Genomic DNA, 27486 nt, shown 5'->3' with positions numbered 1-27486 from the left:
CTGTGCTGGGGGATCCCCTGTCCCTGCAATGACCTCACCCTGTCTCCAGTGGATAGTTAGATTCATGGGGTAGCCAGCCTCCTTGAGGATCAATTTTAATGTGTACATTTAAAACAATAACTAGAATATTACTAGTTACCGTTTAGTAAATGCTCCGTGGCACGTGTCATTGTAACTTTATACAGGCGAGGACACTCTAAAGGGCAGGAGGTCAAGTAAGCTTTCCAGGCAGGAAGTAGAGAGAGTGGGCTGGGGTCCTGCCTGGATCTGTTCAAATACCCAGAGGGCATTAATGAGTATCTTTAGTGCCCACGGTCAGCAGAGGTGGGTAAGGAAGCACAGCTATGTAGGACAGCTCCCTCAAGCTCTTCTGCTAGGGCCTCTGCAGGGAAGGGCTGGTCTGCCCAGCCAGCAAGCTTAGCACATGACTGTCCCAAGGACTCTGTGCTGAAGGGGGCTCTAGAATATCTCCCCTGTGGGCTCGGCTAGCAGCAGTTCCAGCCACCCCTAGGTTGAGCCTCCCTCTTTCTCCTGTCACCCTGAGCATATGAGCAAGCTGTGCTGTTACTGGTCTTTGTTGAAATGGAGGGATCCAGGACCCTAGCCTCTGCAGCTCCTCAGGGATATAAATCCTGGTAGGCACATGAGCTGAGAATTATGGACTCCAGGAACAGGTCACTTGACATGGGAACTATGGATCCAGAAAAGAAGAATAAAATTGAAAGAATTTAAAATCTTAAGAGATAAGTGAATGTGTGTCAGCTTCTTCATATCTGCGTGATAAAAACACTGGCAGAAGCAACTTAAGGGAGAAAGGCTTATTCTGGCCTTTGGGTCAAGGGGAGGATTTGTCAATGTATGGGACTCAAGGCAATGGGAGCTTGAGTCAGCCAGCCACATCCAGTCCACAGTCAGGAAGCAGAGTGATGACTGATTGCTGCTTGGCTCCCTTTCTAGCATCTCAGTGAGGGACTGGTTCTGCCCACGGTGAGCAGATCTTATCACCTCAGCTAATACAGTCAATGAATCCTCCACAGCAGTCCGCAGAGCTCTCCCAGCTGATCTGGGAAGGCATATGTCAGGCTGAGAACACTAACCATTAGATTACCTTTGGTAAAATGCAAGCTCTTCCTGCGGGTGTACCATGTCAGAATGAGCAGAGGACAGCTGTCCTTGAGGGTGTACCATCACCATCTCAGAATGAGCAGAGGAGTGGGCAGGTGTTGGTTTGGTTACCCTGGCCTGATTTGTCTGAAAAAGCTTCATTGACAGCATCTTACACTTGAACTCTGACTTTTGGCAATAACACAGTTGAAGATTGTTTTCAGATTTAATTTGTTTTCCTAGGAATTTCAATATGAGTTTTTCAATAATGCAATCATTGGCATCTCTGGAAGGCATTTCAAAAGGAAAGAGGTGCAAGAGACAGAGCGGAGGGCAGGCGGAAGACAGAGCTGCAGGATGAGGGCCAGCTCTGAGGTACCGGGTGGCTACAGCACAGGGAGACACTGTATGATTGTTAGGGGAATTCCATCCATTTCGGCCAATAACACTGGTGGTGAGTAGCCCTGTGGGCATGGTTTGCTCTGGAAATGTGACCACATAAAACTGTGGAAGGGGTTGCGTGCTCTCTTTTCGGACGTGGTCAGAGCAGGAGAAAGCCTGTAGTTGGTCTTGCCTTGGGCAGGACGTCAGGACAAGGGCAGCTGGTCAGCCGTGGCGTCTGCCTTGTTCTGTATTTGTGAGTCTGTTGTCTGTTTTCTGCAGCCCTTAATAAATTATATCTTCATGGGATGTCACCACATAGGAGCCAGATCAGGATCCTGAAGTGGGGCCTGATGCTTTCCTATTATTGATATGGTGGGTATTTGCATTGGGGAAGGTGGCCCTATTCAGTCTTGTCCTTATTCATAGAGCACCATTTTGTGCCTGCTTTGTTGAGTCTGCCATTCAGACTAAAACTCGCTGTAAACCTAAGAGTGGCCTCATGACCCAGTTGTAGAATTTAGCAAGTAAAGCTGCCCAACTGGAACTTAGATGTGATGTCCAGAAGCCCCATAGCTCTTTTATGTTGTTGAAGACAAAAGCTACAGTCGCAGAGTAGTAAAACAGAAAGATAAAAGCCTGGATCTTAATGAAGCCTTCAAGCAGTTGCTCCCCCCTAATGTAGACGACCCACCCGCCTCTCTTAGGGATCAGCAGATCACAGCTAAACATAGACTCAGGCTTTAGTTAAGACTCCACGGCCTCTAACAGCTGAGTATCATCCTAACACATTAGATCAGAGGACAGCAGACGGGAGTTCCCAGAGGGCACTCTGAGAATGAGAGGAAGCTCATGAATAGGTCCAAATAGGAGAATGAACCAGGAAGAGGACATTAGGGCAACCCCCTCATCCCTGTTTGAAGCCACTGTGTGACGGGCATTCTAGTGCATAGGCCATTAACCTATAGGCCATTAAGGTTCTTTAAGGGACCCCTGGTAGTAGTTTTCCTTTCCACGGGTTTTAAATCAGAATGGCCCTAGCCATGGTGCTCATATTTGATGGCTATAGTCTGTGCTGGCTCCAGGCAGAGGCACTTGCTCCTGGCACATGTCCCTTTCACGTTCTGTGAGACTGTTCCCTTCATGGCTCGCAGCCACCTCTGTCTACCTCCCTCTAGTATTTTTGGATGGATTTCCAATTTGATACATGAACATTGCATCAGTCAAAACAATCTTTTTAATGAGCCTCTTGTCCTGACAGCTGTGTTTAAGACAGGACATGGGAAGCTTATAGAAGTATAGAAAATTGTCCATTCTGGATTGAGGCCCTCATGCCTGCCCCGCACGCCATCTCTTTCCCAGGCCTGCTCACTTCTTTTAGAAATACAGAGAATGTTATGAATAGCGAGAAAGATGTAAATTGTGCACATGAAGAATAAAAGATGTCCTGATCAGATAGTTGGAGGAAGATAAAAAGTGTGATTATCAAGCAAGGATTCAATATGTGACTTGCAGCTTCCTGCCGTGAGATGCATCCCCAGACCCCAGCCACACGCCATTCATTTCTCACTTGACTTCCTCAGTGACCCTGGGTGGTCGATGCTGAGCCTGCCTTCCTGGAGATGTGGAAGCAAGCACAGTGTCACTCACCTGGACACCACAGAAGTGAGTGCAGGGTGTGCCTTCCTGGCACTGCTTCTCTGGCAACCAAATACCAATACGAATAAAAAAGAGAAACCTCTTGTATAGTCTCCCCAGGTTTTGAATGCCTAGCTCATGCAGAAGGAAGTCAACTTAAAAAGTTGAGCATCATCTGCTGCAGAGAAGAGGATTCAGGGGTGTGGCAGCAAGGCTGCAGGACTATAATTAACCGTGAAGTCCCAGCCAGCGAGTGGTACTGGGTGCCAACCACACCTCCTGGGCAGCGGATCCATGGCAGCTGCCAGGCAGCTCTGGGCTCTGAAGAGTAATTATTTCCCAGCACCACCGCTTACCCTGGAGCTGAAAACTTGCAGGCTGCAGGGGGCAGAGCAGACTGTGTGTGTGCAAAGACTGGCATGGGAAATACCATACTACAAACGAGAACTCTGGTCCCTTGCACTCACACCAGGGATTCCTGTGATGGTGCTGACCTGAGCATATCATCCCACTCCTGTCCATACCCTGCTCTCACACTTCTCTGCTTCTCTGTCACCACGACGCATGCACCATCCGATGCTAGCTGCCATTAAAATGTAAGTTGATTAATATTTAGATGAGGCAAGATGAGTATAATTTCCATAGCTAATTCTTAGACAAAGAAAAATGGTGAGAAGTTCTTGAAAGAGAAGGAATCCCTGTAGTTTATAGAGGATGAGGTGACCTTGGGCGAAGGTCATTGTAGCAATTGGGTCATTTATTCCTATCAAGAGGAGAGTCGGAAAGTGAAAAGAGAACGGTGGAGGAAGAGAAGGAGGAGTAGGGGAAAGGAAACCACTAAGAGGAGGCTTCCTAGAAAAGCCAGGTACTTTATGACCCAACATTCAAGTAGTTGCCTGATGTGACATCTGAGTACACAGAGCACCCAGCACAGAACCAGACTTCCAGCTTCTGACGTCCATAGTTCCCCCACCATAGTGCCTTAGTCATGCAGAAGTGGAGCAGCTGGGTGGTGTGTGCCCCAAAACCAAGAGAATCTGTGCTCAAGAAGATAAGTGAATTGCAGCAAGGGGCTCCTCCCAATACCCAACCCACACTCCAACACCTGAAGTGTACCCTTATGAGAGGGCACTAGCTGCCTAAGTCCCTGTATCTGAGCAGTCCGGCGCGGGGGGGGGGGGGGCTAAAAGACCCTTAAACCACCATGATGACAGAGTTTTTATTAAAGTTCAAAAAGAGCATCTTAACCTTAGGTTTTACATATCAACAGTAGGGTTTTCCAGAGTAAGCAGTGGTGCTGGGAAGTAATTACTCTCCAGGGTTTTTAGGGTAGTTCTGAAATTCAGCTGTGGGTCCTACGTGGAACACCTGAAAATGTATTTTTGAATGTAGTACACTAAGTCACACATGCCTACGTGGTGTACCCATTTGTGAAATCCGTATACATTCACATATAGTCCTTTCACCCCTAATGTATTCAGATGATCAGGAAAGAACATACTGAACTCACAAAGATGGAAGAAAGGTTTGAGGGACATTTTCCTTCTGCCTCCTGTTTGTTGTTGTTGTTACTGTTTTGCCTTGACCGTCTACACTTTTTATAATATTTGCTTTCATTTCTAGTGGTCATCTGTTGTTCTTTTTATCTTTCTATCCAGAAATACAATTAGGCGTACATTAAAGTTGCTAGGATGTGGTAGGAAATGGCATGCCTTTGTCCTTTTTTAGGATTTGACCTGATCATTTACCCCATTGCTTTATTATTTTGATTGTTTTTGAGAACTATTGTGTGTGTATATAAAATACATACATTGCTGATCTATTTGAAGTCAAATTGCATGCATCACACAAATGCTAGCCTATCCTGTGTGTCCGCTCTCTCCTATTGCTAACCTAGTCACTTCCTTAGCAGTCACTCCATTGTCAACTCATGGAGGTGGTCCTCTCTCTGTTTGCAGCTCCGTGCATGCGTGCATGTGTGCGTGCATGTGTGTGTGCAAGTCACAGTTTATTCATCTTTCTTGAGGCATGATTTACTTTTGTAGGAGGTAAGACAGCAGTGAAGAAAGCAAGCTGAAATGGTAGCAGTTTCAGTTGTATTTAACTTGGGCCTAGCTGGGGAGATGCTAGTGGCCACAGAGCCCTTGGGCTTGTCACTTACTTCCTGGCTGTACACATCCTGCAGTCACAGCAATGTGAGCTCATGAAGTCTAGCCAGTAACTGTGTCAGGTGCAGTCCCTAGAAGGACACTTTGGGACAAGGATTAGAGCTGGCTCTGGGAGACAGGAGAATAAGGAAGTGGGACTACAGCAAAGCCAAGAAAGGTACGGTCTCACACATCATCTGACCCAGCTAGACCCTTGGGGACCCCATCCTGAGGCAGGGGCAGGCACCCAACCTATGTGTGGCCATCTATTTTAAGACTGTTAATGGGGAGCAAGGGGAGAGTGTTAAGGAAGTTTAAACAACATGTCCTAAAGCTTGGTCACAGTGCCTGGACCAAAGCAGGTCTCCAGCTACTGTTGTAGCTCCAGTTACTGTAGCTGACTCCTTTTTCTGCTAGCACCTTGAGATACTCTCATACCGTCATACAGTTCAGTTACCGAAGGTTTATGCACACCGCTATCCACTCTGCACTTTCTTTTCCCGTAAAGCAGCCTTGTAACCTTCTTTCAGTTGTCCCTGCATTTCCTCCCACCTCACCCCAACTCTAGAAATCTCAGCCAGGAGTTATTTCTGTTCTGAACAGTTCATTTAAAAGGCTCCCTATAGCATGTTGCTTGAATGGGGTGTGATTCCTTCAGACCCATCAAGGGAAGGGAACCTCCTGAGGAAGAAGTTGTTCTGCATCCTGAGCAACCTGCCTTCCCAACAACAGAGAATGGACTTCAGCCTGTCCAGGAGCCAGTGACTATTATGGTGTCCACCGTAGTGAGTGGTGGGCATGAGGATACCAGAGCAGCGGTCAACAGCAGTACCTGGATGTTCTAGGGAATAGGAACTTCATATCCCTTCCTTGTGATATTGCCACTGGAGAAATCCCTATGTCCAGACTTACAGCCTTGATGGGATTTTAGTTAGTTAAATTTTTCTGAAGAATAACTTGAATCTTTGAATTGTGTCAAGTTGGAAAAATAGCAATAATAAGACTAAATTCCCATCAACAAATGCTTACCCTCATATATATACCTCTTTAAATTTTATTGGACACCTTTACCCTTGTAAAAGGGCAAGAAAAAGGAAAGACATAAAGATCAAAGCCAAAGCAGTACTTGTTGGTGGGTGGTTATTGTTTTTAATTTGGCAAATCCCAGAAATCGACAAAAATAGTTATTAGTAAGTTATTTAGTAAGGTTCCAAGACTGTACGGCTAATAATAGGCAAAATCAATTCTGTTCTTCATACTTAGCAAACAATTGTTAGGAGAACTTAATCTCCAGCACCACCAAGAGGAAAACAAAGCCCCCACCAGAGTAGCACGGTGTCCAAGAGGAGAGCTGAACCCTTGAAGGTAGTGTGGTATCCAAGAGAGGGCAAAAACCGCTGGAGTAAGTAGTATGGTGTCCAAGAGGAAAAGAGCCCCCTGCCTCGAGGGTAGCGTGGTGTCCCAGAGGAGAGCTGAAACTCTGTGAAGGCGATGGCTTAGGAAGTGAGAAGGTAAGGCACGTCCCTGGCTCTGCAGGCAGGCAATATGGCACGTACCAAAACTGATACACAGATTCAGTCAAAAGTCTAGCAATTGTTCCTAAAATGGGGTCTAACTATATGGCCCTCGCTGTTCTGGAATTTGTTATATTTACCAGACTAGCCTCAAACTCAGAGTTCTGCCTGCCTTCCGAGTGCTGGGGTTAAAGGCATGTGCCACTAAGCTCAGCCAGTTTTATGTTTTATAAAAATTTCAAGGCTTGATTCTGTGTACATATTTCTATATTTCTCTAACATTCAATAGACCGGTTCATAGGGAGGAGGGTGATGTTTTGTTTATTTTTCAGTTCTGGGGTCAAACCCAGGCCTCTATCTTGCTGAACAGATGTCTCCGCACTGGGCCTCCTGGATGTCTGTCCTTGTACAGGTGCTCCCATTCACTGAAGGACCACACTCCGTGAGCATCATATGCTGTTCTCATAAGCTATATTCAATATCACATGTATCATTTCCGTTAGTCTTGAGAAGTACAGAAACTTGCAGGTTTTGCAGAATCGTGATATCTTGGCTGAACTTCCGTAGACTGTTTATTTTTAAGAGTGTCTCTTCCTGCCTCGCCGAGGTTTTCCTCCTCCGGGGTTAGTTTTCTTGGCTCACAGCTGTGCACCTAGGCTCTCATCCCTCTCTTCTCTTCTTCACATACAGAAGGGAAGGAGTGGTCGGTGGGGTCCACAAAGCTGACCTCCCTGCCCTGCTCTGGAAGGTGGAGGTCAATGGAGTAGGACCTCAGAAGCTCTATGGAAATGTCTGGGACCCCACGGGAGGGGGCCCCAGCTAGAGAGTCTTCAGGAGGGTTTAACCAATGAAAGGCTGAGTGTTGCGTCTCTGCCTCCTTGCTTCTGGCAAGAAGACAGGTGTGGAGTAGACAGGTGGGGGGGGACACTTTGCTCAAGACATTTCTGTCCGTCCCCAGCCAAGGTCCATCTTGGCATTACCCAGCTCTTCCGTGCCCTGTCCTCCAGCACAACTGATCCCTGTTGAGTCTGCTGCTGTGTCCCACACAGACTTCCACTCCCAGCCCTCCTGGAAAATACTGGGAAAAGCTTCTTTCCCACCCCAGTGTCAGCAAGGTTTAAGTGCTGGGAAAACACTCACAAGCCTCCCAGGAGACCAGTGAGCCTCTGTCAGATCCCATGGCTCCTGAAGCCCTCCTTGACCCTCTTTCTTTGACTTGTCAGGCCAGGCATTGCTGGTTAAGAGCCTAGCCTGGGACCACACACTGCCAATCACAACTTGGTTAACCTGAGTTAACCAAATGCTGGATGTTTCAAGATTTCTCTTTTCTTATCTGTAAAACTACATATCCTTCCTCCTTAGGGAAAGGTGGGGATGTAAAGTAAAAGCCGGTCGCATGCCCACAGCAGTGTCTGGCAGCATTGTTTCTACAGTGTCTTCCCTCGGGTGCCAGCTCAGGATGGAGAGCTAGAAGCATAGATGTGTTCTGGCCAATCCACCATCTCTGGGATTACAGCTCTGTGGCCTTCAGCATTTTGAACATACCCTAAACCAGCCTGAGCCAGATCGGTGTCTGAGCTGTGTACCCCCAAGCAAGCCACCTGACCTTGCATGCTGGGTAACTTCTTCCCTGTGGGTACTAATATGTGAGACAGTGTGGGTACAAAGTGCCCCACCCGGTAGATGGAGCGTGCTCAGCGCTGTCTCCCGCCACTGTCATGAGTAGTTCATGAGTAGTGCCCTCCATTGCTCCCTGGCCACGCGTGAACCTTGCGCAGTTGTCGGGAAGGTCACCCCAGTGTCCTGTTGTGCATTACCAACACATGGCTTCGAGAGCTGAGGGAAGAAACTGCCTCCTGCCTTCCCTGAGAGCCTGTAGTTAACCACCGCCAGTCATCCCCACGTGCCCCAATGGGAAAAACGAGAAGCATAGACTTCCCAGACTGGAGCCCATGGGGCCCTCGCGTTCAGAAGCCAGAGTAAGATCACAGTCATATCTCTACACTGGCACCCTGCCTGCCTGCTGAGGAAACCCCATTTCTTGAGAGGTTATAGATGTGTACTGTTTTCTGCTGCCCCACACCGCACACACCTTCCTTCCTTACCCTCCTCCGCCTTTGTGAGTTAGAGTTTCCCTCACCACTGAGGAAGCATAAATCAAGTGTGCTTGGAGATTTACGTAGTTTTCACTGCTTCAGCTAGCAGTATAAAGTGCCATAGCATGTTCATAAATATATACTCAACACAGAATAAAAACGAGAACTGTCCAGTTAGAACTCAGCACACTTCAGACCTATGTGAGAAGCATCCCAGTTTCCCCGCCACCCACCGTTCAGACCAGAATTGTGTGTTGCAGTTCACTTCTGTGACTTATGGCATGTTTCCAATATTAGGATATTAAATTATATGGAGATTGTATCCCAGTCCTCTGATTAATTCCAAATGAATTTGAGTCAGGGCAACTTTAAAAGTAGCTTTTTTTGTCTATTTATGACTTAATGCCATAGAGCAATAAATGGGTAGTGACAGCCATACTCGAGGCCTGAAGATGCAGGGGTTGCCTTCACTGGGAATCCTTTCCCTTGCAGTGATTTTAAGAGAGCCATTCATAACTCAAAATCAGTTTATCCATAATTCTCAATTAAGGAAGCACAGAAGCATGTCACCCACAGATGACTGAAGAATGGGAGGAATGGCTATTATACCCAACTCCTGGAAACTCCATGACCATCAGTGCCACGCCGGGGAAGCCATGACATATCAGTGTGCATTGTGTATGGCCAGTCAATGCTCAGAAGCTGCTTGAGCCAAGGCAGTGAAACTTCTGATGAGGCGTGAACGTGGTATGCACATTGGAGAGCTCAGATGCTAGCACAGACTGGGCCCCAGGCCAGCAGTGAGCAACTGGGCCTGCCCTAGAGAAAGGCTGTCCAGAGGCAAGGCCAGGCAGGAAGCTTGTTAACCCTCCCTGCTTCTCCCCAAATGTCTGTCCTACCCGAGGTGCTATTGGTAGCATCCACCTTAGGTAAGGAGTCAGCCACAGAGGTCAGAAATGTGCCCACGCTCCCCCAAAAATTGAACCTGAATCTGCAAGTATCTGAGATCTGGCTCTGAGTTTATTTCTTAACTTCACTGGGCCTCTCTGTTCTCATTTGGACCATTGGGAGGAAGCACCAGGATGAAAGACAAAAGGACTCTGCCTTACAGCATCCCCCATTCTTAGCGAGGCCGTGCAAAGAAAGCATGCTTAGAGTCAGAGAGAGACCCAGAATTTCCCACTGGCCACCACACAGGGCTTCCTGCAGATCCGGTTCTGGTCTGCAGAAGCTCCACCATTGCCTATGGTATCTCATCCTTCCTGTGTCTGTGGTTCCTCGGCCAGCCAGGAGACCCAGAGCTGCCGAGAGCACCATCTGAGTCCAGGAAGGAAGGGTTCCATCTGGCTGCTTTTAGAAGACTACAACCTCCTTCCAGACCCTTCCTTTGTAAACATCACATTGCCATTGCTTGATTTCTTACTCAGACCCCCAAAGTATTAGTTCCTTGTTATCACGAGGGGATATTTCTAGTCCTCTGTAGGTGTCTTTGCTCTGCACAGGATTCTCGTTTGGTCATTTTTGTTTTTGTTTTTGTCTCTGGACACTAATAGTAAATGGTGAACCCTAAGAGTGTTGGGGTGTGGCAGAAAGGGGACATACATGTTGCAGAACAGATTACTGAAGTCCAGTAAATTCTGTTTTAAATGTCCCATGGGCCCCTTGACCAGTCAAGACCCCTGTTCCCCACTTTGTGAATGCCGAGGAACATGGCTTGACACTTCAGCAAAAATGAGTCTAGCCAACCACTGCTATTGTGAGCCCTGCTCAAAATCACCAGGCATGTCTGCTACAAAAAGCAGTGCTGTTTACAACTGTAAGTCAGGTGTGGAGTCATAGTTCATTAACATTCACACACACAAAGAACGCTGCCGAGCCTCTTCTCTGCAGCTCCTGAGAGTTCCGAGGGAAGTGGAACTGCAGATGCCAACAGCCTTCAGACTCAGGTCTGGCAGTTGGGAGCATTTAGTTCTCTGTGTGTAGTGAAGACCCTTCAGGTACCTAACCTGAGGGTCCTGCTACAGCTCTGTGCGTTCACCCTGGTGTGACAGCATCTGCCCTTGTTAGGTCCAACTGGCCACCACTATCGCTTTCACATGTCCTGACCCACAGATCAAGTCATGGTCACTGTAAGCACGGACTACAGTGGTGCTTCTCCAACTTCCTAAGGCTCCTCGTAGTGTGCTGACCCCAACCGTAGAGTTATTTTGTTGTGCTTCCCAGCTGTCATTTTGATACTGTTATGGATCATAATGGAAACACATTTAGAGACAGAGGTTTGTCCAAGGGGTCACCACCCACAGGTTGAAGCAGCTCATGTACAGTGATAAGAAAGGGAGAGAGATCCTCTTGCTAAGAACCCCTTACAATACCAGCAGATATGAACCACTTCCGTTCTAAATACATATTCAGAAGCCTGCCCTATCTAGAGGTTTGCTGTGCACGTATACCTCCCATCTAAAAAGATCCACTGGGAAGTTCCAGGAATAAACAGTCTATATAAATTGTAAATTCTGCACTGTTCTGAATAGCATGTCCTCTGTCTGCCCCGGATTGTCCTTTGGTTCAGTATCCACACTATATATGATGCCCATGCATTTAGTGTACAGCAGCCTTCTCAGGTATCACGCTGGCTGTCACGGTATCACAATTTGTTTCAGGTAACCATGCTTAAGTGCAAGATTGGCAATAAGGCAGAACATACAGAAAGACAGACGGACTCCATTGTTCTGTGGCAACGCCTCAGTGGGACATAGAAATGCACAGAGTTCATGGGGTTAGTATACACGGAGGAAGCATGGTATTTATGGCATCTGTGTACATGGATGAAGCATCATATCCATGGTATGTGTATACATGGGGAAGCATAGCATTCATGACATATGTATACATGGGGAGGCATGGTATTTATGCCATCTGCATACATAGGGAAAGCATGGAATTCCTGGGGCCGGTACAGCCAGTTTCAGGCGTCTACTGGGGGTTATGCCAATCTTGTTCATGGGTAAGGGGGGCATCTGTGTACAATGAAACCAGCACCTGTAAAGGAGCATTACAGACAGTTTCAGTCAGCACTGAGCCATATGCACACACTTGGCACACAGCTTTGGTCCCTTCTCTGAGACCATCTGAAGTCAAATATTCCAACTTCCTGTCCTTCCCATAAATTGTTTTTTTTTTCTTCCTAACTGCACTCCACATTATACAATTCTCCCTTTCAAAGTAAAATTCAGTGATTTAAATATTTTCAAGAGGTTCTGCAGCATCACTAGTGTTTGGGAGCTGGCCAGTTTTATTTACCATTTCACAGAGAATCCATGTCCTCAACATCTGTCAGCCTGTGCCAGGGATCCACTATTGAGACAGTCGGTGTTTATACTTTGTTTCTTTACATGGCTGGCTACTGTTTGTTCTGTCGTATGGATGGACATTTAGTGCGGCCGTCAGCAGAGATGTGTGCTGTCGTTTCTCTTGGGTTTCTCTAGAGCGAGGTCTCTGGGTGGTGTTAGCCAGATGACTGTGTAAGAGCTGCCCAATCTGGGAAGGCACGTGAGCGCTCGCTGCTTTCTGTCTGTCTTATATAGACACCCTGCTGCATGCGACATTGCTTGGTCTCACTTTTAGCAGTGAAAACTATAGTTTTTTTTTATTTTTTAATTTTTAATTTATTTATTTATTAAAGATTTCTGCCTCCTCCCCGCCACCGCCTCCCACTTCCCTCCCCCTCCCCCGATCAAGTACCCCTCCCTCGTCAGCCCAAAGAACAATCAGGGTTCCCTGCCCTGTGGGAAGTCCAAGGACCACCCACCTCCATCTAGGTCTAGTAAGGTGAGCATCTAAACTGCCTAGGCTCCCACAAAGCCAGTGCATGCAGTAGGATCAAAAACCCATTGCCATTGTTCTTGAGTTCTCAGTAGTCCCCATTGTCCACTATGTTCAGCGAGTCCGGTTTTATCCCATGCATTTTCAGACCCAGGCCAGCTGGCCTTGGTGAGTTCCCGAAAGAACATCCCCATTGTCTCAGTGTGTGGGTGCACCCCTCGCGGTCCTGAGTTCCTTGCTCGTGCTCTCTCTCCTTCTGCTCCTGATTTGGACCTTGAGATTTCAGTCCAGTGTTCCAATGTGGGTCTCTGTCTCTGTCTCCTTTCATCGCCTGATGAAGGTTAATATTCAGGGGGATGCCTATATGTTTTTAAATCAACAATTAATAGTCGCCAAAGTGGTGCATCGGGATTCACGTACCAGCGTTCCTCTTTCCCTTTCTTCTTCTCATCCCTTGCTGAACTGTTTCTCTTGGTAATTCATAAGTAGATTTTGGAAATGGTGAAGTCTGATTTTTTTCCCACATTCTAGACATATCTTTTATTTTACCATCAAATGTCAGGTGAGCTTAGGTATGGGATTTGAGGTTCCTGACTCCTGCTCTCAGGGGATGCCGGTCCTTTGGTCTGACATCGTCTGCTGCCGTCCTTCTAAGGGTGTTTCCTTCCCCTCCTCTGATGTGCCAGTTTTATTGTGCTATGTATCAGTGTGGGAATTGGTGTTTCCTACGCGACAGTTTCTCTGAGGACCCGTGTCTTCATCCTTCCTAGGAAACTTTCAGCTACAATTCTTGTTCTTCTCTGCATCGTTCCCTCCTTTCTCTTCTTCCAGTTTCTGTTCCTTTTTAGTTCTCGGGGTTTCATGTTCACTACTTTGTATCCAGTGTGTCTTCTGATTTGTTGCCTTTATTCTTTTCTTCTGTTTGCTCTTTTATTCTTTGATTGCTTCCTAGTAGAATTTACTCCTTTTGCTTTGTTGGGGATTTTAGTGGAACTTTCCATGTTACACTGTTTCTGAGTTTTCACTGCTTCCCATTATTCAATTCTTGTCTGTTTTCCATCAAGGGGTCTTAGTTTTATGGCTGTTGGTCTTTCTGAAGAACTCTGATATACAAAAGATATTTAATACTTGCCAGACTCTTTCTTCTAATTAATCCTGGAGTGAACTCCTGCCCCTAACTAAGGTGTCTGGGCTGCCTTACTTAACAAGAAGTTTCTTCAAGGGCTGGCAGATGTTTCTTCTGATTCGATGAGTGATCAGGACTTTCTGTTTGTGTTCTGGCCTCACGCTCCCTGTCTGGTGACTACTCTAGCACACAAACACACACACATACACACACATATACACACACACAAACAAACACACACACATACACACACACATATACATACACACACACATACACACACACATATACACACACATACACACACACACTGTTCCTATGAAAAGTTCGATTAATGCATTCTCCAACAGTTAGCATTAATGGTAATATCATTCACAGAATCAAACCTTGGTGCCAACGGCTAACCTACATGGAAGTCCTAGGCCCTCCTAACATCTTTCCCTCCCCTGCAGGTATCAGAGCTGTATTCTCGGGTCACTACCACAGGAATGCTGGGGGAACCTACCAGGACCTTGACATGGTGGTTTCATCGGCCATCGGATGCCAACTAGGCAAAGACACCCATGGGCTCCGCGTGGTGGTTGTCACTGCTGAGAAAATTGTTCACCGTTACTACAGCTTAGATGAGCTGAGTCGGAGAGGAATTGACGACGACCTGAAGGAGCTGATGAAGGAGTGACTCCCCTCCTGGCCCACCCAGTTTCCATGCCCAGGACCTTTCATCTCATAGCGATGTTTGAGTAGATGGGTGGGTTTGTGACTGAATGTCCTTTTATGTAAATCAAAGTACAGGGTCCCATCCTCCATTGTATTCAAAGGGGGCTCTCACCCCTTTACAAAGCCAGAACAGAAGGCTGCAGATATTTTCTGATTATGGTGTGAGACTCTCCTCATTGTGCGGCTTTCACGCTGCCCTCGAATCCCACTGTTTCTGACACCTCCTGCCCTCAATCCCAGCTCAGTACCCAAGTGTGATCTTTAATAATTCCTCAAACAAACTGCATCTGCTCTTGCTACATTGTGATCCTGACTCCCAGAGCACTGGGGAAACAAAGGCCCATCCTCCCTTCCTGGCATACCAAACGGTACCACTCCATCCCGGGCCCACAGATTCCTCATAGCCACCACTGGCTGTTAGTGCTGATGGTACGAACACAGGTGATCCACGTGAGAGTGTGTTTGCTTTTCTGATGATAGACATCACCTCTATGTACAAACTCAGCTGACCAAAACAGAGAATGCAGCATGAAGGCCCTGGACAGACCACACATCTGCCCTGTTTATATCCTCCTGCTGCAGGCAGCCACAGCATTATCCAATCACAATGAACCTCATGGGGCAAACTACACCATGCTAATTGCCACTGACATGCAACACTCCTGGAATAAAAAAACAATTTGAGTTACTTAAAATCCTTTGCATTGTGGAATCTGCTGTGCTGCCTCCTCTGGGAGCTCTGCCCCCTCTGACTCTTCCTCCATTTATCTTCAGGCCTGATGCTGAAGTAACCCGGGCTCTATATCCTGCTGCCGAAGTTTTACAATGTCCTGCCGTGACGCAGGGGAATCCTAAACCAACTTTAAAAACTCTCTGGTTATACATGGACTGCGAAGCCCATTAAATAAAAAAAAAAAAAAAAAACTCTTGTTAAAAAGTTTTAGTCAATGTAGCAAAACGGTGATAAATTAAATAAAAAGATAATTGGATATGTAAATTCATATGGAACAAAAGATACAAGAAGTTAATTATGTTACACATTGGTGACACGCCAGAGCTCATTGTTAGGTAGCGCAAGAAAATTAAATTTTTCAAACCAGAATGATCTTGTAGTGCTTGGCTATGTTCCCTGTTTGTTTTCCTTTTTCTCTGTAGCAGAATGTAAGAGGCCAGGGGAGGAGTTGGATGAGAGGGTAGCTAAGAGTCCAATTGTTCCAGGAGTGAATACTGCACTCAGAATGTGTGGGCTCGACTCCGTGATATGAGGAAGTTTAATTACAGTGGGCTGAGAGCATGCCCTGTGTCCAAGATCCATATGAAAAATGCAGCCCCAGAGTGGGCACAGAATGTGGTATAAAACAAACCACCTAAATTGCAGAACTAGTTCAGAAACCGGCGACTGTGCTAAAGGAAGAATGGCATGGCATTTCCAGTTTTCAGTGGAGCAGCTACATCAAGGTGGGACCTCCTGCCATGGGAAACAGAAATGGGTATCCATCTAACTCAGATGAGTCCGCGTTCCGTTCACTCATATGCCTTAAAAATACCTCACTGAAAGAAAAAGTAATAAAGACTTCCCACATGTAAGTGCTGAAATTTTGAATGCCCCTTGGGTGTCTCAGAAAGGCCCAGACTGGCTCCACGGCACCAGCCCATCCATGGCCATGAAGGGACAGGCATTTGTGCAGCTCGGTCCCCTAGCAGAACACGCTGCATCAGATGGGGCATTGTTCCTTGCTGCTGCTGTGGTTTTGATTTGGATGTGGCTTGTCCTCAGATGATTCCAGACTTAGAAGTTTGATCCTCATCATGAAGTTAATACAGTGCTCTAGTGGGTGGCTCTTAAGTCATTCTTGGGCCCCAGTTGCTCTCTGGCTTCCTATCTTACAGAGTGATATCTGGCCACTGTGACATCATCTACCAAGAAGCCCTTAACAGAGCCACCATAGCTGCCCTTGAAAGCCCAGAAAAATGACATAAACCTTTGCTTTATGAAGTGTCTAGCCTCATGTAGCTCATTATAGTAACCCACTAATACACTTTTTGCTTATACTTGCCACCCCATGGATTCAAAACTGTCAGTTCTCACTCCCTTCTTATAAGTTACTTGAATTAGAAAGTCAAGGGGCCACTAAAGAGGAGAGTTATTTAAAGTGGTCGCAAATTGGATTTTCAAAGCTGAGGAGGAGGTTTGTGGATGAGGTTGGGCTGGGTGACCATCATCTTAACTGCATTTTTTAAAAGGTTGGGGGGGGGGGTAAGAGTATGTGAACTGTGTGTCTAGCAAATACAAAACACTGCATATCTTAAACATCTGCTTTAGGTGAGTATCAGCTATGGATGAAAAACTACAAATCAGAAGACTGGGTGTAAGCTAAAACAAATGCCTAGGACCACTGTCTCACAGCTGTAGCTGCTGCACATGTGGCCTAGGACCATCCATCTCACAGCTGTAGATGCTGCACATGTGGCCTAGGACCATCTGTCTCACAGCTGTAGATGCTGCACACGTGGCCTAGGACCATCTGTCTCACAGCTGTAGATGCTGCTGCACACGTGGCCTAGGACCATCTGTCTCACAGCTGTAGTTGCTGCTGCATACGTGCCATTGATGGAGGTGGGTCATTTGTCTATCTGTTGCTTTCATTGGTTAGTTAATAAAGAAACTGCCTTGGCCCTTTAATAGGACAGAAAATTAGGTAGGCAGAGTTGACAGACAAGTCACCATGATTCTCCCACCCAACACAGCCGCAGGTTAAGATCTTCCCTGGTAAGCCACCTCGTGGTGCTACACACATTATTAGAAATTGGTTAATCGAGATGTGAGAGTTAGCCAATAAGAGGCTGGAACTAATGGGCCAGGCAGTGTTTAAAAGAATACAGTTTCTGTGTAATTATTTCGGGTAAAGCTAGCCCTGTGGGAGCCGGGTGGCGGGAACAGCCCACCGCAGTTCAAACTACATGCCATGGTTCTGAAGCAGAGTGTAGCAAATAGCAGCAAAAGCATGGTTTTCCTGCACTTGAACTCTTCGTTCTACCCCCTGAGCAGCCCCTGCCACAGCTCTGCAGTCACAGAGAAGCATGGTATTGCCCTGTAACCGGCTCTGCCCATGTTCTCTGCAGTCGACACTGAGGCAGAAGGGGAGACTCACACAGCCCAACTGTTGCAACTTGGCTACACAGGCGAAAAAAAAACCACTTGACTGTTTTTTTTCATACATAACTACATACAATGTTGCTTTTGTCATCAAGAGAGGGTGTGTTTGTGTGTGTGTGTGTGTGTGTGTGTGTGCGCGCGCGCAAATGTTTTGGAATAATCACAGCATTTTTCCAGAACATCTTCTGCTGACTGGGTTTGCTTTCTTTCAGTAAGTTTCTGTTTCCTTATTTTAAAACTTGGTGGCTTCACGGTGCTTACTAAGTCTTCCCTGTGTGTTTTCAGTAAATCAATTTGATCAAATAATGATGTGACCTTTCATTATTCCATCAGGCATCTTTAACAATAATCTTTCTCATTTTGAGGGCTTCAGCATAAAGTCCTTATTGAGCTCTCAGGCCCCACTCATGTGTCCCATGTCTACCTCTCAAGTCTGTGTCGGAGCAGCTTTGCCTGCCGTCCCTGATATCCAGGCCTCCACACTGGCTCTTGAGAGGCTAATGTGTCCTCCCAGTTCAGCGCCACACAGCCAAGTCTCCTTATTTGGTTTTTTTTTATGTTTTGTATAGTATGATAAGAAATGTGCTTGATTGGCAATCGTTAAAAGTCACCTCCACCAGGATGCAAGCCACAGGACACCAGGAACATTCCTGATACTTGTCACTCTGTTCCCAGTGGCCAGCTCTGTGCCTGAAGGTGTACTGTGGCCCAACTGCTCACGGGGTAATGTGAGAGAGCAAAGCTGATGTGGGCATGTGAATGTAACAGGAAGTGGCACTGTTAGGAGATGTGGCTTTGTTAGAGTGGCCTTGTGGGAAGAAGTGTCTCACTATGCATGAAGACTTTGAGGTTTTCTATGCTCAGGATACAACCCAGGTCTCAGTCAACTTCCTGTTGTCTGCAAGATGTAGCTCTCTCAGCCTGCTCCCACCATGATGATAGAGAACTGAACCTCAATTAAATGTTTTCTTTATAAGGGTTACTGTGGTCATGGTGTCTCTTCACAGCAGCAACAATCGCAGGCAGCCAGTATGAACCCTCAGTACTCAAGATGAAATAAGGAAGAAACCATGTTCCTCAGCCTTGTGCTATAGGTTAAGTAGCTAAAATAAATGTTTCATATTTCAGATTTTTAAGTTTCATTTGTTGTTTTGTTGAGACAGGACCTCGTATAGCCTAAGTTAGCCTGAGACTCAGCTATGTAGCCAGTAATAACCTTTAACTCCTGACTCTGGGATTCTAGGGACATGCCACCATACCAGGCTCTCAGCTTGCTTTTAATATCTGTGTATGCACATTCCTAACCCAAAAATCCCAATTCAGCCATTTCCTATGCTAGGACACATATCCAGAACAGGGATGCTCACCTGATTTCTTTCCCAATTGTCACCCAAGCTAGATGTCATCAAGAAGTCAGAAAATAACCAGCCCCCACTTTTATCCTTGGTCCTGGAGCACAGAGTAGACATTGGAGGGAGTAATGATGGAGTCTCAGACCCCAGCTCTTCTGAGCCTGGTTTCCTGAATGGATGTAGAACAGGAGCCAAAGCAGAAGAGCCAGAGAACGAGCTGCCCCAGCCTGGTAGCCATTGGCAGCAACTAAAGAGAGGGCCAAGCTGTAGTGCTGGCGCTGCCCCGTGAGGCTCCTGAGATGAGGAGCTCCACAGAGACCCAGAGGAGGCTCTAAAGCTGGGGGACCAACAGCAGCACCCATGTTTGAGTGAAAATGAGAAATAGAATGTCACACTGCATCTGAGTGTGAGCAACTGGGCCACCCGGAGATTCGTGGACTGAATCTCCACAGGCCAACTGCCTCCATCGAAGCCTGAAAGCATCCCTGAGATTTAGGGAGTGGACCAATTCAGAGGACTCCAAACCTAGAGAACAATGCCACAGTGCAGGCAAAAGTGCAGATGGCACCAAGAAGCCATGACCATCCAGGTGTGCATGCAGAGATGGAAAGGTGAGTAGGCAGTTAAGTGCAATGCGCGTATGTACATATGTAATATGTATGTATGTAATATGTATGTGTGTATATTTCAGCCTTTAAAGGTATGAGTTCCCTGTATAATGGGCCTGGAGTACATTATAACAATGGGATGTTGCATGATGTCACATATATGTGAAATATAAATAAACAAAAAGTAAAATGGCTGGAGAGATAGCTTAGCACCAAAGATGTTTGCTACACAAACAGCAAGGATGGGGACTGGAGCTTGAATCCTCAGAAACATTTCAATTCAAGTGACTGGTAGCCTCATAGCAATTCAGTGTTCAGAGGGTGGAGACTGAGCTGATGTGACCAGCCGGCTAGTGGCAGTAGCTGTCTGAGTAAGCTCTGTGTTCAATTCAGAGAGCCTATCCAATGTAGAAAGTAAAGAACAATTGGAAGAAACTCCTGTCTTTGGCCTTGGACCTCCACATGCCTGCACATACACACAGGCACACACATGCATGCAAACAACACACAGAAATACAAAAGTAAAATACATAAATATAGTACAAAATAGTGATCCCAATGGTGGGGTCTGTTCCAATGGGGAGGTGTGTGCAGAAGGAGAGAGCCGCTTGTTCCCGGCCACTTAGCCCTGAAATAATCACACAGAAACTGTACTAATTAAATCACTGCTTGGCCTATTAGCTCTAACTTCTTAGTGGCTAACTCTTACATTTTTAGTAATCTGAATATCCCCCACGAGGTCGTGGCCTACCAGCAAAGTTTCAGCACGTCTGTCTCTGGCAACAGGTCTATGGCTTCTTCCTGATTCTGCCCTTCTTTCTGCCAGCATACAGCTCTGTCTTCCCTGCCTACCTAAGTTCTGCCCTATCAACAGGCCAAGGCAGTTTCTTTATTCATTAATGGTAATCACAGCACACAGAGGGGGCTCCCACATCAGGTGTGTGCCAAGGGGTTCAGAATCACTAATGTGTAGAATAAACAAATTGGAACCTCAGGTAAGACATGAGAGTGTCTGAATAGATCACAGACGTTTTTGCAGCTGGGAGGAAAGGGGTAACTGAAATGATGGGCTGGCTAGTTCCTGTCACCCACCTTAGTAAGCACTTATGTAAGAAAGACATGTGCCAACTTTTCAAAAAGAGGCCACATTTGTTTTCGGCTGATGGTGTGATGGGTCTGGGCCCATGGTGAAGCAGAACTTCATGGTGATGGGAGCAGGCAGAGGTGCTCACCACACACAGACAGAAAGCAGAGAGGAGAAAGGACCAGACAACGACCCTCAAAAGCTGGCAGTCACTCCATCTGGGCCCCACCTCCTCAAGGTTGTGTAACCTCCTAAAACAGTGTTGCTATGTGGGAAACAAACATTCAACACATGAGTTGTTGGGGACATTTCATCTGCCAGCCACAGCAAACTGTGTGCCTTGCGATAGCCTGTTGTGTACTATAATAGATTTTATTTTGAAACACAGTATTTTTAAATCAGACTTAGAGAATTAGCATGGGAATGAATTATATCCCTTCTCTCTCACCAAGATTTTGCCCTAAAGACAAACCACTGTTGTAAAGCAATGTGTTAGGGATAAATACTAGTTTTGCAAATACCTGCTACTGCTTAGACCAAAGAAAACAGACAAAGGATCCCGGGTCTCTGGAGAGTAAATGAAAGATCCCAGAGGGAAGAGGACCAGGGTTGGGAAGCCTGATTATGAACACAGACTTCGCACAAATCCCTGCCTTGCCTCAAAGCCTGTGTGAGCCAAGCAAGCAAGACAGTAAAGGCTAAAAGATTTGGACAAGATTTGACCTCTGTCCAGAGCAAGCAAGAGAGGGTGTGCATGCAATGGGGGTCTAACCTGTTCTGCTGCTAGAGGAAAAGCTTAGCAGTCTTCAGAAGAACATAACAGACCCCAGATGTTATAGAGAATAGCATCACGGTGCCAAAGATACAACTCTGGAGTGCTTGACATGGGAGGGGGAAGAGAGAAGGGGAATAGAGGAGCAGAAGAGAGGATAGGAGGGGAGGGGACAAAAGGGGAGAAGAAAAAAAGAGGGGAGACAGGAAGAGGAGAGGAGAGGAGAGGAGAGGAGAGGAGAGGAGAGGAGAGGAGAGGAGAGGAGAGGAGAGGAGAGACTTAAGTCATTCTCAAAGGAGAAGTCAATCAGCCTGAGGTGCCCCGGATGTTGGAGCTCTGGGAGTTAGGCACTAGATACCTATGTAAGGAGTAGTTGCTTAAAATGGAGAAGCTCTTCCGAGGAACAGAAATGAAAATGTTGTAACTGAAAAATACAATACTTGAATTTTTATGACTCGCAGTGGTTCTAGGATGTTCGGGGACATGTTCATTTGGAGAAGAATGAATGGATTTAGGAGAGGGTAAGAAATCCTTTGGAAAACAGAGAGGGTAGGAGGAGTGGTGGGACCAAGTAGATGGAGAGGAGGTCTAGATAACGCAGCAGTTTGTTGAGAAGCCACACGGGTGCATCTCCCAGAGGCACCCCACTCCCTGAGGAAGCAGATTTTATGCACAGTTCCCCTCTGTCACCAGGCAGAGACCTCCACATGTACAGATCTGGCCAAGTCTGGCTTTCTCTGAATCCTCACCTCCACCCAGAGCATCCGACTGCTTCAGCACTGGAGGAGGGAACAGAGATGCCTTTATCACCATCTAAAGTCCTTGTCCTCCAGGCTGTCCCTCAAGCCCTCAGAGACAGTAAATGGTTTCATCTCCGGAGACCTTTAAAAGATTTACTCTTAAAAAAAAAAAAAGAAAGAAAGAAAGAAAGAAAGAAAGAAAGAAAGAAAGAAAGAAAGAAAGAAAGAAAAGAAAAAACTCTAGTTGGTGAAATTATTTACTGGCTAAAGGCACTTGCTGCTTTGCCCAGCCAGCTAGGTTCAATTTCTGGACCCCATGTGGAAGGAGAGAACCAACTTCTGCAGGTTATCCTTCACCCTACACACACATGTGCGCACACATACACACACATATGCACATACACACGCATATGCACATACACACATACACACACATACATACACACACATACACATGCATACACACGCATACACACATACACACACACATACACACACACACAGAGCAAACTGGAACATCACACCCCTAGACCTCATGAACAACGTGCCTAGGTTATCACCAGTATGCTAGACTGTCCTGATGGTGGGATTGTACTCCTGGTCTCTTCTGCTGGTGGGGGAGGAGCTTGAGGTGGGAACTGTGTTCCCCACTTGGCCCTCTGCAGGAAGACTTGTTGGCTTCCTGTGCAGACACTGGAGTGAACGTCCTCACATCATGAGCTATCTCAAGCAGGTGTTGGCTCTGTACCAAGCACAGTGGGTAGACATCTCTGATTTCAGGGGACAACTCAAATATTGATGTCTTGGTGTTCTGTGCGGCCCTGCTCCCTTCTTCTGTTCCTGGGAGACTTCTCCAGCTGAGAACCCTCGGGAGCCTGCGACGGACAAGGTGAGCCTCTACTGAGCACACAGCACGACAGTGTCCTAAGACAGCTCACACTTTCCAAACTGCCATTTGCCCCTCCCTGAAGCACATCCTCTTCTGCTTTTCTCACTTGACAAGTGGCTTCGTCCACCATAGGCCTAAAATCAGACACTTGGACCTCTCTCTTGAGTCTCCTCCATCACCCCAGCTCCCGTCCCTCTACACTGCAGTAAGCATTCGGGCTCCTGAGTCAGGCCCGTGACTATTCCTGCCAATTAATCTCTATAAATATTGACTTCTTCTTCTGTAAAATGGGGATATGGTGCTACCTGTGGGAGGTGACATGAATCAGTCTGTATTAAAGCAATAACCCAGCATAACAACAAATGTCATCCACATAGCCACAGAGGCCAAACCACACTGCCTGCGGCCTCCCGAATGCCCTGCCTGCCTCTAGGTCTCCAGGTCTGGTTCAGGGGGGATGCTCTTAGTGTAGTTTGATTGCAGGAGCCGGAGGAACATGGAGGGAGGGTGTTATATGGAGCTTTGAAAGATGATAGTGTCTGAGCTTGAGCTTAGAGAGTCAAGATGGTGAAGTTAGCCAGGAGAATGAGGAAGGGAAGGGGGGGGGTCCCAAAAGGAACAGCAGACACAGGGGCAATGCACAGACACAGAAGACACAGGAGCCGGACTGCACAGGACCGCACACTGAAAGGGGGGAATTGCCTTATCTTCCCCGTGTACACAGGCTATTGTGAAATTTATCAGTAGTGACTTACACTCTATCCGCTGTAAGCCATCAGATACTGAACCTCTGTCTTGGGGTGGGTTTGATTCCACAACAAGGTGCAGTATCCAGGGGCTCAAGGACAAAACAGTTGGGAAGTGAAGATGAACCCTCCTCTCTGGTTCCCCAGGACCCAGTGCTGTTGCCTTTGGAAACCCCTCCCTGACTGAAAGTGTGTTAGCAGTTACTTGCCCTGTTGGGGAGATGTTGACAACTGTCTATGCAATATCAAAAAGCTTGTTTTCCTAACTGGTAATTAGAGAGTCTCGGCGGGAGAGCTGTTCAGAGACTGTCCCTGCCCACAGGCCAGCGTCCACACTGTGACCAGGCGGCCAGGGGCCTCTGCTAATTAGAGAAGACATCAGTATTCATCCTGGGTTGACAACACAACTGTGTCGGGAGAAATAAATAAACTCCCGGTGCTTTCTTCTCATCAGCGTGGAGTCTGCAGGTAGAGGTTGGCCCAGAAACCCCTCTGTTGGAGGTCTTTCAGGGAGCTTGTGACTTTGTTATTTAAAATTCCTTGGAGAGGAAAAAAACATACTTAACTGAATTGAATCATTAAATAGACTTAGCCTGAAGGTTAGAGACATAAGGTTAGGAGAATCTGCTGGCAGGAGAAGCTGCGGCCTGTTGGGTTACCTGCTCAACCTGCTCAGGTGATGTTTCAGTCCCATCGACTGTTGGAGGCTGGAGGCCTCACTCTGCTCCCTTCCCTCCACTTTGTGGTAGTAATGTATATCCTGTGCCATTGTATGTCGGAAGGATGTAATCTGCTTTTCAGTTTTGATTTTATAGGGGTTACAGTTAAGAGACTGCATGAATCTCAGAAGAGACTTGATTTTTAAACAGGTTTGAGAGTGTTGCAGACTATGGGGACTTTTGAAATTGGTCTGGACACATTTCTGTATTATCATATGGCTGCTAACCTGTGGAGACCTCCATCTACAGAAGGAAGTAAACTACAGGACATGGCAATGCCACTTGAGATACTGCGGCCATGTTATGAGAATGAGTGATGGCAGGTACCCGAAGACGGCACTGCTTGGAGGAGGGCGTGGGATAAAATGCTGGAGAGGCAGCATAAGGACGACTGTGGACCCTTCTGTACGACAATAGCACAGCATCTAGGACTGCCCAGGACAGGAACAACTGGAGAACCGCCATAAACTGGCTGCCATGGAGGCTTAAGTATTGCTGGGGCATAAATGATGATGATGATGATGATGATGATGATGATGATGATGATGATGATGATAACAAGCTTGTGGGGACAGGGAGTGGCATGTGATGGTTTGAATGAAAATGGCCCTCAAAAATTTATTGAGAGTGGCATTGTTAGAAAGTGTATAGCCTTTTTGGAGTGGGTGTGGCCTTGTTGGAGTGAGTGTGGCCTTGTTGGGGTGGGTGTGGCCTTGGAGTGGATGTAGCCTTGTTGGGGTGGGCGTGACCTTGATGTGGTGGGCGTGGCCTTCTTGGAGGAAGTGTGTGACTATGAGTGGGCCTTGAGGACTCAGAAGCTAAAGCCAGGTCAAGTGGCTCACACTTTCTTCACACTGCCTTCAGATCCGAATGTAGAACTCTCGGCTCCTTCTCCAGCATCTTGTCTGTCTGCACACTGCCATGTCCCACTACTATAAAGGACTGAACCTCTGAAACTGTGAGTGAGTGATGTGGGAGTGTCATATCAATCTGTTGATTTCATTGGTTAAGCAATAAAGGAACTCCTTGGCCCTGATAGGTTAAAAGATAGGTGGGAGGGGTAAACAGGAGGAAGAGGAAGTGAGGTCAGACTCTGCTCTGCTTCCGGAGAGACCTGACAGCTCTGCTGGAACGCCATGCTCAGCTCTCCCGGGTAGTCTCGACAGCTCTGCTCTCTGGAGCAGAGGCCCTGCTTTGCTCTCCCAGGCACACGCGATGAAACTCCGACCAGGATGGACATAGGTTAGAATCTTCCCGGTAAGCGCACCTTGGGGTGCTTACACACATCATTAGAAATGGGCTAGTCCAGGTGCTAGAATTAGCCTGTAAGGACTAGAGTTCATGGGCCAAGCAGTTCTTAAATGAATACAGTTTGTGTGTTGTTATTTCGGGCATGAGCTAGCCAAGCGGCCGGGGTGTTGGGGACACAGCCCCGCCGCCGCTCCTATTTCAACAAGTGAGCCCCAATTAAATGTTTTCCTTTATGAGAGTAGCTATAGTCACGGGGTCTTCTCATAGCAATGGGAACCCTAACTCAGACAGCTGCTCTGCTCTACTGCTCTTCCGCAGGATGGTAGACTATGTGACTACCTGATCTCTGTCCCTACTTTCTCAGGGACACTTTTCCCTTCTTTGGGACAGATTGTCACTAAGTTACCTAGGCTGACCCTCACATTAGCCCAGGTTGACCTCCAAACCATAATCCTCCTGCCTAAGCTTCCTGAGTGCTAGGGTCACTGGCAGGTGCCACCGCTCCTGGCTTGGGTCTCGGGCTTCCTACCAACATGGTTCTGCTACACAAACCTTCCTGCACCTTCAGTCTCTTCCCTGAGCCTGACGGAGCATGCCCATCCCCTCATCTGCCCACTGTTGCCCCTGAGAATCTGCCATACATCCCCTGTGGTACCCATGGCGGAGCTGGAGCCTCATGGTTTCCCCGTTTCTCTTCTCAGCTGTCACTTTTATACCACTGGCACTCATGGGTGCCACCACTCAGTCATCAGTGCCTGCCCACCCACATGCACACACAGGTACGCTCAAGCTCATGGAAGGTACCTGCCAATCTCCCAGCAGTTCCTTCTTCTTACGGAAGTCTCTGGAAACTGGCTAGCAGCCTGCCAGTCCGCCCTGTCTCACCCTCACCCAGAGTGATTCAGCTTCCAAGGAAACATCATCTGAGGAGAAAAGGTGACTTCCACCTTGTAGCCTCCATTCCCCTCCAGCCTTGACCCCTCCTTCACGCTGCTGTAGTCTGGGCTGTTTGAATGGGCTCGTTCTGCCCCAGGCTTTCTTGTGGTGGGAACAGAAGCAAGTGGGGTGCGATGGTGGCACTGTTCTGACCACATGCCAGCAGTGCCTCAGATGGCAGTGTGACCAAGTCCAGCAGCAGAGACACAGCCCTAGGCTGGGAGTGTGAGGAGGGGGAGCTTCCAGCTGGAGTTGCTGGACTGACAATGCATGCTTGGAGCTGGGAGCACACCCAAGAGAGTCTACCAATGGAGCCATTGCAGAGGAAGCTAGAGCAGAACACAGGGAAGAAGAAAGAAAGGAAGAAGGAGTCCAGAATGAACACTGAGGTCCAGCCTTGCCCACAGCTTTCCAGAGGCTGCCTGGGGTGCCACTGGCTGAGGGGACAGTTTTCCTTCTTTGCTTAAATTAGTCATCAATTGTTTGCAAACCAAAGAGACCCAGCTGATGCCCAGTCTCACAAGCCTATCTCCGCTCCCATGATCTTTCCCATTCTGCAGAGCTGGAGACAGGGTGAGGAGACTGTAAGAATGGGATGGGAGCAATGTCCACCAATCCAGACAGCGCAGACTTACAGGAGAGAAGGCAGAAGCCCAGGACTGCCCTCCTTGGTGGGTGTGGTACTTA

General features: G+C 47.3%; 1 protein-coding gene across 1 annotated transcript in view; it reads left to right on the top strand.

Moving 5' to 3' along the window:
- Cpped1 (calcineurin like phosphoesterase domain containing 1) overlaps window positions 1–15469 on the top strand; it is a 109944-nt gene extending 94475 nt beyond the window's left edge. The window contains exon 4 of the mRNA XM_050136329.1: window positions 14281–15469. Coding sequence (XP_049992286.1) covers window positions 14281–14507 — 227 coding nt within the window. The 3' untranslated portion in view covers window positions 14508–15469. The remainder of the gene's footprint in view (window positions 1–14280) is intronic.
- Window positions 15470–27486: the final 12017 nt, after the last annotated feature.

Source organism: Alexandromys fortis, unplaced genomic scaffold, assembly GCF_014885135.2.
Source record: "Alexandromys fortis isolate MF-2015 unplaced genomic scaffold, M_Fortis_MF-2015_v1.1 scaffold_29, whole genome shotgun sequence".
Lineage (NCBI taxonomy): Eukaryota > Metazoa > Chordata > Mammalia > Rodentia > Cricetidae > Alexandromys > Alexandromys fortis.
Note: the sequence above shows the minus strand (reverse complement) of the source record. Positions and strands in the feature narration are given on the sequence as shown.